Here is a 15592-nt window from a genome sequence, read left to right as displayed (position 1 = left end):
GTGGGCCATCGCGGGGTAATGTTCACACGACGAGAAATAATGCCACACTGCACCAGAAAACGCATGGGTCACTCTTTGTTTTTTGCAAAATTAGCAGCGTGGTCACTCGAGCACGCCGACGAAAACTGAGACAAATTTTTCTCAAAAAAAATCAACAAAAACCAAGGTATTACTGCATTGTTGAAAAATTCAATACTATGAGACAATGATGAGGAGGAACATTTCAAGAAGTAAAAATTGACTCTGATTAATTTCATCGTAATCAAACAGAAAACATTTTAAGGATTTATTTATATTCATTATTTGAAAAATTGATTTCATTATGTATTTTATTACATATTAAAAATTTACAATTGGAATAAAATGGAACATACAGGGGAAAAAATTGGGAATGTTATCGACAGTATCGTAACTGAGATATAACAGTTTTTTACACTTCTTTTACAATTCTACTAAAGAAATCTTAAATATATATTTATAAATATTCACAATTTTACAGTTATATCATTTTTGCACTAGTGCAAAATGCATATATTTAAGTGGCAGTTTGATGACATTACAACTAAGGCACAAATCAAATATTACAGTTTATTGAGGATCTAGCCGATTGCAGAATTATGCAACCTTGCTCTTCTCTAAAATGCCATTTGATACGTCACCTTATTAGTTACATTATATAAAATATGCAACTTAATTATAATAATTCATAATTTTTTGCTTCATTAAGAACATAAATTTAATGACTATTCTCATTTAAACAACATAGGAATTTAAAATAAGACATAATAATGTGAAGTTTTAACATTCTATTATTTACAAAATTTATTTATTTTTGTAGGAAGTAAAGAACAACTCTATCGAAGGGAATCGATGCAAAGATTGTCTAATCCACTTCTTGAAACACAAAACTGAGATTAAGCTTTAGATCACTTTGTTTCAGATGAAAAAAATTATTTTTCGGCAAACAGACTATCGTCTATCACCTCATTCTCGTTGTCACTAATATTATTCTCTTTAAAATTCCCATTTGCTCAAATACTAATCTTGCGTTAGACTGATAGTGTGCCAATCTCTAATTTTCAAAATCGTCATTAAACATATTAAGCGGTTCGATACGATGCGAGTTTATACAAAACAGCGCTTTTTACATTATTTATTTGCTACGCATAAAGCTAACAGAATTAAAAATCAATTCTAATAACTATCTATTATCATAAAGTACCACAGTTAATATTGCAGTAGTACATATAAAAATGTCTGTGTTACAGAAGTATCATTATCATCATTAAAAAACAAAATATTTCAAAAAAGAGAAGGCACTTTGTCTCTGCATAATTTAGAAGTATTGTGTGACGGCATCTTTTTCTCTCCGACGAGACGTGGGACGTGCATACTTAACATCTCAATAATTTTGTGACAAAGAATAAACACTTGCTGTCTCGAGGTGGCTCGACATATTTGGTGTTTGCCGAATGCCGAGCACACGTCTGGCCGATACCGAGTAGCGTGGACGAGTTATTCTCGACTTCACGCAACAAATATTCGGCGTATCGTGCCGAATCGGAGAACAAATCTTGGCCAAACGTTCGTAATTTCCACGACGAACCGATGCGCAGCAAATAATTGTGTGTGTGTGTGTACATATGTACTTGTCTCGTGACAAACACTTTGGCAAATACTTTGGCGAAAGGCAGCCATTCGGCATTCGGAATACCAAATGTGCAGAGCTGCCTTCAAACTAAAACTTCTAAAAAGCTTACATCTTTAAATTATGACTAGAATATTTGTACAAACAATTAAAACTGTAAAATTTGGTAAATTTACATATAATAGTATATATTAAAAAGTGATTTTATGCAAATAATTATACTAGAAGTTCTAATTTTCCAAATCTAACTACTAATATATTGCATATATATATATAATATATATATATATATATATATAATCTTCATTTTCAATATCTTAAGGTTTGTTAAATTGTTTATAATATAGAAATTAATTTTTAAAAAAATTTCTTTTAATCAAAATGAATATTTTATAACTATCAAAGTGTAAATGTTTGCATTATAAATTTAATATTTTTATTCCTTTTAAGTTGATTTAAAATACGACGATAACAATGTTAAGCTTAGAAGAGTACCAAATGTATTTATTAGATTTCAAATGGCAAATTCTGCTGAATTTAATTAAAACAATTTGGAGATATTGTAGTCTTGGCTTTACACAAAATGATCGCGCATTATTCGGCAAAACTGGTATATTAATCTATCAGTTTTGTCGAATAATACAAGATATCGTTGTGATATGAATATGTTAAATAAATTTTTAAAATACGTTGGGAAAAACTGCGATATAGTTTGGTTTTAAATTCTATTTTTTAAGAAAATTTTCAATAACAACAACACTCATGTCTGTGAATATCAAATATGGGAATTGTAAACAAATTTTGATTCCTTGGAAATGCATTCAAAGTTGTACTTAGGCACATACAGTTTGCTTAAATAATGTTAAATATTCAAATTTTAGGTAACATTTAAAGATTGGATAACAAAATAGTTTAAACTTAATATTCTCTATGACATCGTCTTCAGTCAGCTGGCCAGGAGACGGAGCTGTAACATATAAAATTATGCCACGTTCAAAAACTTATTTTCGATGTCGGCACGACACATCGGACAAGTCTGGAGGGTTTCTCCGCAACTCCAACAACAACAGACGTGCCCGCATGGCAGAAAGACAGCTCGACTCTAATAAATAATAAGAATTAAAATTTTGAATTTTTCGTAATAAAGAAAAAATAATTTTATCAAAATGATACTTTACTTCTTTTTCCAAACATACAACGCATTCCACTTGGTACCATATTTTAATTTCGGCAGTTGGAGTTAAAATTGGAGCCGAAGGTACCACGCGCTCTTCTTCGTCGGGAGAAGCGGGAGGAGCAGAAGGCATCGGAACATCATTTGGCAAAATTTCAGTCGAACTATTAAGAAACAATTTTAAAGTCATTAGAAATTTAAATAACTTACATTTTGTTTCGCATTTAACAAAATGCTTATTTTCAAACAGTTAACATAAACAACATAATTTATTGATATAGGCAATTTAGTGAGGAAATTCAGTTATCAAATTAGTAGTGTCTTGCCCCTGTACATCATACTTTTCCTGTTAACAACGAAGTCATTTTGATTAGGAGAAAATTTTTTAATTGAAATAACATGACTTTTAACTCAAAGCAGAAGTTTGTATATAATCAGTGCCTCCTGTCCCTATGCTTTTCCTATCTGGTCTTGACTTTCATCTATCTAACACCATTCTTGAGATTAAGAAAAGACGAACAGATGACAATGGGAATTTATAGATCTACAATTTTTTCAAATTGCGGCCCGATAAGTTGATATGCTTATTTTTCTGTTATAAACCTTAATTTTTGGGCATCTTATTTTTTCTATATATATAAATAATTAAATTTGAGTTAAAGGATAGCTTTCTTCAAAAAATTACCTATTTATATTGTAATGTAATGAATAACTTAATAAAATATGTATATTAATGAAACATCAAAACAGTAAAGTATGATATCAAAATTCAATTCAGTTTCCCTGCTGAGAGTCAAATTATGATGAAAAGCTGAACTCCAAAGCAAGTAATTCATTTTTTTTCTAGTTGTTATAGTTCCAAAATTCAAAACCATAAAGCAAAATAATTAAATTGATTTAAAGAAAAGAACACAACCAAGTGCCTCAAATGATGACATCTGACATGTAGTTATAGTGTAAGTTTGTATACTATCAATTACCAGATTTTTCCCAATTGGTTGTGCGAGATTTAACAAATCTTTCATACAAATATCTAGGACAGATCCCAGAGATAACATTCATAGACATTAGCCACATTACTTTATTTCTGTAGTATCAATGACAGCAAATCCAAAGCTAATGCAAATGCTCACTGCTCATTATAGATTGTCAAGGAATATCAATCAATACTTCAGCCAAAATATTAATTTTAATAATAACAACCAAAAATTGGAAATGAAAACTAACACGTCAAGAGACATTCTACTTAAAAAGAAGTCTGCCGAAGCAGTCTTCGTACATTACGGAAACTCGGGATAACTTCTCCGAGTATAAAACTCGTAGCTGCAGTAGCCGTGATTAAGTATCGGCAATTTCCGGCTAATTGCCACAACCAATCAGTTAAACAAGTTCTGAAACATAAATGGGATCATTACTTTTTAGCAACAAATTTGTTTCTTTAATGATTTTAGACTTTACACAGGGATTGCATTTTAATGCTGTCAAAATCACATATTCCTATTAGAATAAGATAGCAAGCATGTAGCACAATCACGCCATTTATATACACTGAACATGATACAGTCTTTATTTAATTCCTTTTATGTTTCAATGTGGATTGTATTTGTTTTCATTACAGTTAAATGATTACAAGGATCTTTAAGAATCAGTATATGGGCCATTCCCAAAATTACTTATCCTAAATTGACCCATCTAATTATACTAAGGAATAATACACAGTATGGAAATGCTACATTATTTTATTAATTACATAAAAAGCAGTGTCAAATTTTCTATTGGTTATTTTATTATGTTTTATCTTCTTTGGATGTGTTTTAAAATAAACAAATAAATTTGTGTGTTACTTCGAATGTACAGTTTGAGATACAATGGCTTAAAGAAAAAGTTGATGCTTGTTTTTTGACTTCAGTAAGAATTGGTAAAATGATGATTAAAGCTACTGGATTTAACAATCTGACCTATCTGCCAAATTAAATTCAGGAACTTGATATGCATAAAACTTTACAAATTAAAAAATTACTTACTTACCTAGATTTTAATGGAAATGGTTGTTTATAATTTTAAAATTACCAAATTTAATATTGTAATTCATCATTTCTGTTGTTAAAGTAGTAAATAATAACAACTATCTTATAAAACTACAGATTTTTAATCAAAAATAGAATTAAAAGATAGGATAGGAAGTTAATAGGACGTTGGTTTGGGACCCGAAATCAAATCTGGGTAAGTCGAAAACCCAACAATTTTTTGGGGATGGCCTGTCCCGGATATTTCTGGTCCCTTTCCTCACTAGTCGTGTTGAGTCTACAAAAATGTTCTCTTGGTATGTGTAAAGTAAAAAGAATAAACAAAAAACTTTCATTTATTCTTTTAAAAGATTATAAATATAATTTATAGTCCTTTATGTATCAGGTCAGATTACTGACACAGTACATAAGACAAAAAATATATTTCTATTTTTTCTTTCCGACTTTACCCAAGGCTAAACTTATTAATCAACAGTAAACAATCTTTTAAGTAAAATATCAAGAAATCAATTATTGTTATATCAATTAAAATTAAAAATTGTATTATTAAGTGTGATATTATGCTGAAGAGGATCTTGAGATTGAAATGTATAAAGAGCAATAAAGACAATAGTATAAGTAATGATTTTTTGATACTGTTGATGTAAATAAGCTTACCCTCAGGTAAAGAGTTGGAAAGATAAAATAGATAGCAATTACTTTATCTTAAAAGTTATACATAGTGTTAACACTAAACCTTTACTTCTGGTGACAAAACTAATAAATCATCAAATGAACGCTTTCAACCTTACCCAAGGTCTGCTTCAAGTTAGTAGAACAATTTCAAAACCAGAATGCTAGGAGTAGAATTTTGTCACTGGAAGTAAAAGTTATTTAGTGTTATCATTAGTACCAGTGGTTCGTCAATCCGTGGTCTGCAGAACACGGGTGCTCCGTGAAGCCACTTCAAGTGTTCCACGAAACAAATATATAATTAAAAATTGTCGCAAAAGAAAAATCAATACGATGTAAAATAATTTTTGTTTGTGAATGTAATTAGCAAACGCCAATGTCGTCATCTACTAGACTGAGTGCACTTGATTTCAAAAAGGTTTGCCACCCCTGTTTAAAGCTTAAGTGTTCCACAAAAAAAATGTCAAACTTTAGTGTTCTGCGGAAAAAAATGTGAAAGTTTAGTGTTCCCCAACTTCAAAAAGATTGAGAACCGCTGGGTTAGACGACATCTTTATATATAGCATAAAAAACTTTCAGTTTCCAATACATATGTCTGAATTATTACTTAACACAACTGTGTTAAGCAATCGTTCAGCATTGTCACAGCATACAAAGTACCAATTAGAAGAGAGAGTAAGTTTTGAATTAGAGTGAACATTGTTGATATGTCATATTCCCATCTGCATTGTCAATGATGACAACATTGATATTTTAGGCACTGTGACCAACATTAAAGTCAAAAAACATGGCCTTGATCATGATGTGACTTGTGTTTTCCCATTTTGGCTCACGACTCTGGGGAAAATGAAATTATTATTGAATTCACAGCCACAAGTTTTGTATTACATATTAACCAAACTTGCTAACATTGAAATTCCTATCTTCAAACGTGGGCTGCAAATCTACTTTGCACTAAGGCAGACTCCACATAAACCGACAACACATTAACTTTGTATATATGTCAATACTATGCTGCTTCTAGTATTTTTTCTTTACAGAAAATACAAATTTAGAATATGTATATATAAAAGTAAACAAAAGTATTTTATTTATTTTTATTTTTGAATGTAATAATTAAATCAGTAATAAAAACACTTACATTTTTTCTTCATTAGGTTCAATATTCTTTTTAAAGTAATTATTGGCACTTTTTAAAATTTTATCACAAGCATTGTCTTGTAGTACACCAAGCTAAGATAAAAAAATTTTTAAATTAGCATATAAATTTAAGTCATTTTAATTAATTATCAGAAACTGTTGAGACAGAATGAATTACAAAGCTAAATTACTATAATTTTAAAAATATGCAATATAAATGTTTAGTCATTTTCATTAACAGTATTAATCTTTAAATAGAACATAAGGCAAGTATAAAAAAATAAAAAATAGAGAAGCATCAGAGTTTAACTGTGTTGAAAATTAACACAAGGAAATTGTTCTGATAATTTATATCGGGGACGGGCAACCTTTTTCTACGTAAGGGCCGCATTTTAAAACTTTTGAACCGACGCGGGCCGCATACAAGAGAAAATAGAAAGAAAAATGTCAGTAATACACATTTATTTATTCATATATAATTATAAATTAGCATATGTATACTTAATTTAGCTTCTGGAACCGATGTAAATGTAATATATCGAAAATATTTGGTTAAATATTCGTCACTGCTAGTTTTAAATTAGTTTCGATGTATCTGTTAGTCGGTTTCTTGTTTTAATTTTTACTAAATTCATCGTGGAAAAACTATTCGCATACATAAGTTGTAGAAAATAACGTCTGAATTTTTGCCGATTACTTCCTTAAGCTGGGAAATTAATATATTTATTCATATTTTATGCAGCCCGGGGGCCGCTGGTTGTCCATTCCTGATTTATATGATACAGAGTAAAAGAATGCTAATGAAACTTGAAGAGAAACTCTTAAGACTGACAATAAATACACACTGTATATCTCAAAAGGAAACAATACAGCAATCTATATAATCAAGAAGTTATCATTTTACAATTAGTTTGTTAATCTTGACTATAAAATTTCTCCAAAATCATAAACATGCATTTAAAAAAATTTTTTTAATAGTTCTAACGTCAAAAACTCTTTGTAACTTAAAATTTTTAGTGATTTTTATAGTTTAATAAATTATAATACAAACTGAATACAGAGATTGAAATATATTTAAACTTAATATAGTTTAAACTTCCTGACTAATTTTTAATTAATATTCAATTTTTGAAAATTTTAAACATAAAAAATTTGCAGAAATATTGATGTACTATTTGCACAAAAAATCTGGAAAAAAAGAGATACATCAAACACTCAAGAGTTCTGCTGTTTTTCTTCTAACTCTACTGATTTTTTCCAATGATCTTAAAATGATTGAATTTTAAACTTTCAATATAAATTATCTATAAATTTGCAGTATAAAAATGAGTATAAAAAAAACAGTATCTATATTTCCTGAATACGTATAGAACAATACAATTCAAGAGATTTTGAATGGCTCAAGCAATACAGCATTAGCCTATTTTTGAAGAATGGCATAGGTTAGTGTCATGGTTGATGCCAAATTTTTCTTAAATCTATCTTTGCCCAATTTTGAAACCCTTTTCGTATGAGCATACAGAACTCTTGAGTGCCAACATAGTCAGATGGTGAGACAATTAAAGAATATGCCTACTACTCTTATTCTAACCAGACTCAAAATCCACATCAGATCATCATCAAGTTTCCATAGGTTAATCTGACCTAGATATAACAGCCTTAACTATCATCATCTAGCTCAGTGATTCCCAACTGGGGGTTCACATACCCCCAGGGGTATTCACTTGGTGGTTTAGGGGTAAATGAAAAAATTAATAAAGGCAAATGTACTATAAGAATATTCAGATTCTGCACTGAGACCTTTGGAAATGTCACGGCACTTGACGCTTAATTTTAAATAAAAATTTAATTCTATTTTTATTGTATTTATCTGTGTCCTTCCTCTAACACTTTTTGATGTAAAAAAAAAGTATTTTTAAACAGTACAGTACAGTACATGTACAATTGACCAAATTGTTTGACAAACATGGAAAATAAAACTTTGCAAAAATGGGAATTGGGAAATTAAAGTTCGAGAAAATGGGCTGCCAAAGGGGTACGCAAGTCAAAAAATGTTGGGAACTGCTGATCTAACTGTTCCAGTGGAGACATAACCAGACCTATAATGAGCACTTGACACACATTACAGTAAGTAAACAGTTAAATGATAGAATTTAATTTATTGATTGAAGTTAACCAATTAAGTGTACTTCCACTTCCATTAATTTTTGAAATCTATAACGTTTTCTGTAACAATCTTCAGTTATCAACAATTATAGCATTAACACAAACCATTTATTATAATTAAAATTAGAAATTGTTTTTTAAAATCTCAAATTCTTGCAAAAATGTTGGAAACTTCAAATAGATTATAACAGTTTAAATATGTCTTATAATTTTCTGATGTATATTACATTCTATATATATATATTACATTATACTTTGTATTTTCAGTAATCTATCATCATTAGGCAAAAGACTAAAATAACTAGAGGTTAAGTACAGATATTCCTGAATGCTAGCAGAACATATTAATTTTAATTTTAACAATTTTTATAAAGTATATAAAATTTTATAAAATCAGTAAAGCTTTTACAATTATTAGATAATCTAACAACATATGAAAAACTAATAAATTTTACAATGTAGGGGGAAAAGTAAAGTTTATTACAAATTAATTTGGATTTTTGAAGGATTAATGTCTGCTTTATGTTCTCAAAACTGTATAGTCAACATATAGAAAGCAGCACCTATATAATACTTATGAACACTCATAAAAATGATACAAAGGAAAATTTTGTAACTCTGATTTCTCTCTACCATCATTAAAAAACCTTCTTAGGAATGGTTAAGGTATTAAGCAACTAGTTTTTCTAAATGGGTGTACTAGTTTTAGTGACACAGACTAAATATGGATCGGAAAATTCCATTGCTGGTATGTAGTAGAGCAAGGAAAAAGCAAGAGCAGTACTCTAAGCTTGAGAAAATTAAATTTACTAAGAGTATAATCTATCATCAAATAAATGAATATCAAATGTATTTAAAAATATAATTTATATTTATTAAACTTTCATTAAGAATTTTATTTTTTAGTGCTAATAATAAACTAGTTTGTCAGGAAATACTAAAAAATTTTATGTATTAATAAAAATGGTTATAAATGAGACTTCTGATCTTCACACACTGTTAAACTATACTAAAACTCGTAAAATCGGAGAGCTACAAAAGAACTGGATCTTGTTGAAACTAAAAAGAACAATACTTCAACAAGCAATTATTTTTGTGACATTGTCACAATGCCAGACTGCAATTTTTAATCATATGTTTAATTTATTTAATTTAAAATATATGCTCTCCACCTCAAATTAGTAGAGACTTGCCCCTGTACATCATATGTTTCTTTTAACAATTAAAGAATTTCAATTCAAAAATTTTTGAATTAAAATAACATGACTTCCAGTTTGTATAGGACATTTGTATATAGTTAGTCGGGGCCTCCTGCTCCTAAGGTTTCCATATCTCATCTCATCTTTCATCCATCTAACTCCTTTCTCAAGATTAAGGAAAGACGGATGACACTGGAAATTTATAAATCAACAATTTTTTCAAATTTCAGCCTAATGAAAAACATTTAAACTCTAAAGATTAGATAGAATAGAATCATTAAGATAATATTAAAGAACATAGTATTGAAATTAGGACAAGTTCACATATCATAAAAGTACACAAGGTTATTCTACTCAAGTAACTAATTTAATTTAGATCATGTTATAAATTAAATTAATAAATCATACTTTTAATGTGATACAAGATGATATAGTATCTTAGATCACATTAAGTATATACAGATGTATGAAATTATTTTAGATTGACAATAAATAAATAACCTTTAAACAAACATAAATACCTTTTTCAACTCTTTTTTTGTCATTGAGAGTAAGTTATCTAAAGTAATGTGTTTTGCAGCAAATAATGTTACATAGTCTTCAGCTTCAGCATCAATTAAGATAGACTGAATAGCAGGATCTAACATTCTCTCCTGAAATGCAGGGTAAAGATTGAAATTTAGTTATTTCATTTAAAAATAATAATAATAGTTAATAATATTTATAGAAAACGTATGTATTAGAAAAATACAGAGTATGTTTTTAAATACACTGTTATTAAATTGCTGCCAATATTAAATTCAGTATCAGATATGGAATTGTTGTAATAACTTCATTAGAAAACAAACCTAAACTGCCAAATTATTTTAGATCTACATAACGTAACAACTGTTGGCATGCCTATCTATTTGCAGATTCAAGTTTTGCTCTAGGTCAATCTTTTCTTCCAGAATTTTGTAAATTACTTAATTTAATAGAAATTAAATATGAATTTAACAAGTACATTGTACACATTCTCCTATAACATTTAGAGTCTCTCATTATTTTGTTTTTTTAAGTTCTTGATCTCATCAATGGTCTTCACCTCTTCATCTGTCTGTTATAACAACTGCTTCCTTTTTTCTTTACAATTCTTCAAGTGTTTCCAGTGCTTTTATCCCTCTCACGAGCTTCACTTTCCTTTTTTCTCTTATGTGCTACAAGAGCTTTTCTCATTGGGTAGCTGCATTCCTAGCTGCTAGAATCATTCCTTTAAGTATCATCCTCAGAATTTAAATAGATATTAAGTATTTTAAGTACTAGTAGACATCTTGGTACTAAAATAAGTTTGCTCCGCTTTTATTTCAAATTTTTTCAATGTTTTTTAAACATTACTAGTGTAGAAATATAATCTCATACTTGTTAATTACTTAAATGTGTGTTTTTCAATTGTAAAAAACAGTTGTAATTTGTTTAAAATATAGGATGATCATTATTAAAGAGTAGGAGTTCAGAGCTTTTCGTAGAAAAACTATTGGGCAAATCTCTATCACATTTGATATCCTGAGTATGCAGATTTGATTTGGAGAAAAACACTTTACATCAAAATTCAGACACTAGAACAAAGGTGCTGCATTTCCCTTAATGTGTATACTATACATTTTCTAATGAATTTTGAGTATAAAAAGAGTTAAAAACATTCTTCACAATTTTAAATAAGTAAACTTGTCATGGTGCTCACTTTGCCTGATCCTGTGTTACACTCAAACCTGTTTTTGTGCAGTCTTTTTTTGTGCGATTTTTTATTTGTGCGATTTGTTTTGTGCAATTTTTTTTGTGCGGTATACCAATTTGATTGAAATTCATATACCGCACAAAAAAAAATTGCACAAAACAAATCGCACAAAAAAAGACCGCACGAAAACAGGTTTGAGTGCACTTGTTAAACTCTTCTATCAATGCAACAGCAGTGGCAGCTTCATCACTTTCACTTCAATGATTTATGAAGAGGTCCTCTGATTATTGAAAATCTTAGGAAGATGATTTCAAATTTAACTTTTGGTTATGTGGCTACCTAAAGAGTAATTTATCATGGCAATATTCTTAACCCAACTGTTTCAAAAAACAGAATTTCACATGTGTAACAATTCGACGCAGATCGGTTACTTTTCATCACTGAATGTGATTTGCAGGAATTCATTTTTTATAGCATGAAGATGGAGAGAACATAGAGCCATATCTTTGATGTAATTGTAAATTCCACATTCGTAATTACATCTGTAATTGAAATAAAATTATTGAATTTTATTTCTTAACTCCTGAAATTTGTTAGAAAATGTACGTAATAAGCTCAGTAAGAGAACAGCAAGGTCAAATTTTGCCCTAGTGATTAAATTTTAAAGTAAAATTTTTTCCTGAAAAATGAAATTACCTATTCAGGACAATATATCAAATTTAATTGAGATTTGCTCAATAGTTCTTTCTACAGCACTCTAATCACTTATGCTTTAATTACGATCACCCTGCATTTTTTATCTGTTGTAACAGTGACTAGTCTCTTAATCAGCAGAAAATTATTTTAAATTCAGGTGAATACTTTGACATTTACATATTAAAATGCTAATGAAAACACATTCCAAGAGAAAAGTGATACTGTAATTCAGGGCTCTCCAGCCTTTTCTCGGGAGAGTCACACAAGCTGTAATAAACAACTCTGGTGACAAAGTGTGAAAGATATAGTCAAAGATTAAGATTTCTTTATTTCCGAATAACAATGGACATAAATCAACATGAGATAACTACTTTTTCAAAAGAATTTCATCAAAATTGGGGATAAATTTTGCAGCACCCAATATTAAAATCTCCTTTAGATATTTGTTGGAGGTGATGCTCAATATTTTGATAATAAATTTCATTTCCAAAAAAGTATGAAAGTGCACAGAAGAAAAATATTCTCCATGCAAACTTCTTCAAGACTTTTAATGTTTGTTTGTTTATTAATTTATGGCAATGCAACACTTGGACGATCTATATGGAGAGATGCTTTTCGGGAGGACTTTTTAGGAGTAACTGGCCCCTATTCAAGCATTACAGACGTGGAGAAAACCCAGAAAACTCCACGTGGCCAGCCTGTCCTGGCGAGGCACAAACCCACGACCGAACTCCCAGTGTTCAGGTTTGGTCACCGGTGAGCTCAAGACTTTTAAAAAGTTCCCTTCCACCAAACACATGTAAAAATTTTAAAAAACTTCCTCCTTTAAATAGATTTTTATGAAATCATTTGTAGCAAGGTCTATTATTATAGTGATATTAATTTTTTAAAAGTTTATATGCTTTGAACTAGTTTGGAGGCTGATGATGAAACATGTTTGTGAAAATGAGCTATGCAACTGGATAATGTGCTTCAGAATCAGAGATGCATAGGTTGAAGACTCCTACCCTAATTAAAACCTTTTAGCAAATTATCAATAATGTTGATTATTTTTTTTTAAATTTTTACATTATTTATAGGGTATACAACACTTTACTATGCCATGTATAAATAATTCTAATATAACAATCATTTTCTCCTTATAAAAACTTACTTAAATAACAACTATACATTAATTATAATATTTTAAAAAATAAATTTTAAATGAAGTATTATAAATATAATATTAACACAGAGATAAAGAAAAACAAAATTTACCAATTCCTCAATATGTTGTGGTTTACGATCCATTAATTTTTGATACTGGATCAACCAAAAATCATTCATTTCTTGTTCTCTTTGTAAATCCATTTGGTGCTAAAGTGAAAACAAAATATTGTGTTTATAAATTTTATAAAAGCTAAAATCAGGTTTGCACTATAAATTAAATTTTTATTTCCATAAATTTATTTTAATATTTCTTACTATACGATCTTTTAGTTCAGCTTCTCTCATTTCCCTTTGTTCCATTAAACATGATAAAAGTTCAGCTAATTTAGATCTTCTTTCAGCCAAGACATTCTAATCATAAAAATTTTTTAACAATTGTTACAAATTATTTCACTATAAATTTTCACAAAATTGTTATAAATAATTTTTAATTTTTAATTACTTAAAATATTGTTTAAATTTAAATATTTAAAATAATTTGTAATCTGGTAATCTCCCATCATGTCTCCACCTTGTTGTGGCGAAGGATTGATTATTTGTGCCGTGTATCTTGGTGGGATTTTCTCATCTGAGTGCTGTGGCCGATCCAACACGAGAGGGACACTCATCAATGCCAAGTGGGAGGCATCATGCCTAGAGCTAAAAGGTATAATGGTAGGTATAATGAAAGGTATAAAGGTATAGACAGTATAATGGGTCCCACAAACAATTTCGATGAGGCACCAGATGATCTCACTCTGCCTTATGTCTGCATTGGAGCTCTGTAGACATTGACCATATTTTTCCCCTACGTTACAGACCCACATATGGTTTTTGAATCTAAAAATGTATGTGAGGTGTCTATTGGCAGTTTTCTAACAGGAAGCTGGCTGTTTCTGAGCCTACTAGTAGGCCTGCTGCTGACTCAAAGGAAGCTCCCAAAGGATAAATCATTATGTTAAGATTTATCCAAATCAATCTCCAACACTGCAGGGTGGCTTCTGCAGTACTGAGCCATCATGTAATGACTGACAACATTGATATAGCCCTAACACAGGAGCCCTCAGGATCAAGTTAGAGACTTGTCTACCTTAGGTAACACTTTATTTCCACTTATCAAACAAGGGTCCATGATTTGTAAGAATGGCACTTAGGATTTTCTTTGAAGAAAATCTCATTTCAGGGCATTGTCAGTAAACTATATTGGCAATAGGATTCTACAGGGTGTGAAATAAGTGATAGTCAGCTGGTGCCAAGTCTGGGCTAAAAGGTGAATGAAGCAGAACTTCTTGCAAAAAGAGAATTGGGACCAGTCAAAACATGGAATACAGGGATAAAATCCTTAAAACCCCAAATTTCAAGGAGAAGGTGTACTTGACTTTCCCGATATCAAGGATTTACATTTTCCCATGTTCAGTTTTAACTTTATCTGACAAGGCAGATTTTCTTCCAATTTCATATGGTCACTCTGTGCATTCCTGTTTCTTCATGCTAGTGACATTGTTGTCACCAAAATTCCATCATCTCTATCTTTGCTCTGCCACTTTTATCATAATCCATCCTTCGACCAATCATTGCCATCTACTTCTAGACTTATCAACGACATTGTCCCAGAGCTGCCAACAACTCGTCAAGGGTCCACTATCAACAATATAACATCTTTGAACTCTCCCTTAATATCATCATATGAGAAGGAGCATCTCATTAAAAGACTTTGTAAATTATCAGTTTATTTCCAAATAAATGGGTTTTATTTGTAAAAGGTGCTTTGCCTCAACATGTTCACCATCACCCGGATACCATCCCTTATTCCTCATTTGCAAACCTCCCACTTATGTAGACAAAACAATATAAAATATCAAATATTATAAGTATTAATAAAACTATAACAACAAAAAATTCAATTACATAGCATGAATATTTTAACAAACAGCTCCTTAAACAAGCAAATACATAAATTTTAATATT

The 15592-nt window shown here is 29.9% G+C and overlaps 1 protein-coding gene across 3 annotated transcripts in view; it reads right to left on the bottom strand.

The window, feature by feature from the left end:
• Positions 1-1940: 1940 nt before the first annotated feature.
• LOC136990913 (E3 ubiquitin-protein ligase LRSAM1-like) overlaps positions 1941-15592 on the bottom strand; it is a 105404-nt gene continuing 91752 nt past the window's right edge. For all 3 annotated transcript variants that reach the window (XM_067289381.1, XM_067289379.1, XM_067289380.1), the window contains 6 exons: positions 13901-13996; positions 13694-13792; positions 10548-10679; positions 6663-6754; positions 2827-2986; positions 1941-2750 (listed from right to left, as the gene is read on the bottom strand). In XM_067289381.1, coding sequence (XP_067145482.1) covers positions 2631-2750; positions 2827-2986; positions 6663-6754; positions 10548-10679; positions 13694-13792; positions 13901-13996 — 699 coding nt within the window. In that variant the 3' untranslated portion in view covers positions 1941-2630. The remainder of the gene's footprint in view (positions 2751-2826; positions 2987-6662; positions 6755-10547; positions 10680-13693; positions 13793-13900; positions 13997-15592) is intronic.

This window comes from Centruroides vittatus, unplaced genomic scaffold (genome assembly GCF_030686945.1).
Source record: "Centruroides vittatus isolate TY-2023 unplaced genomic scaffold, ASM3068694v2 contig_1381, whole genome shotgun sequence".
Classification (NCBI taxonomy): Eukaryota; Metazoa; Arthropoda; class Arachnida; order Scorpiones; family Buthidae; genus Centruroides; species Centruroides vittatus.
The sequence above is the reverse complement of the archived record's forward strand: the minus strand, read 5'-3'. Positions and strand labels throughout refer to the sequence as shown.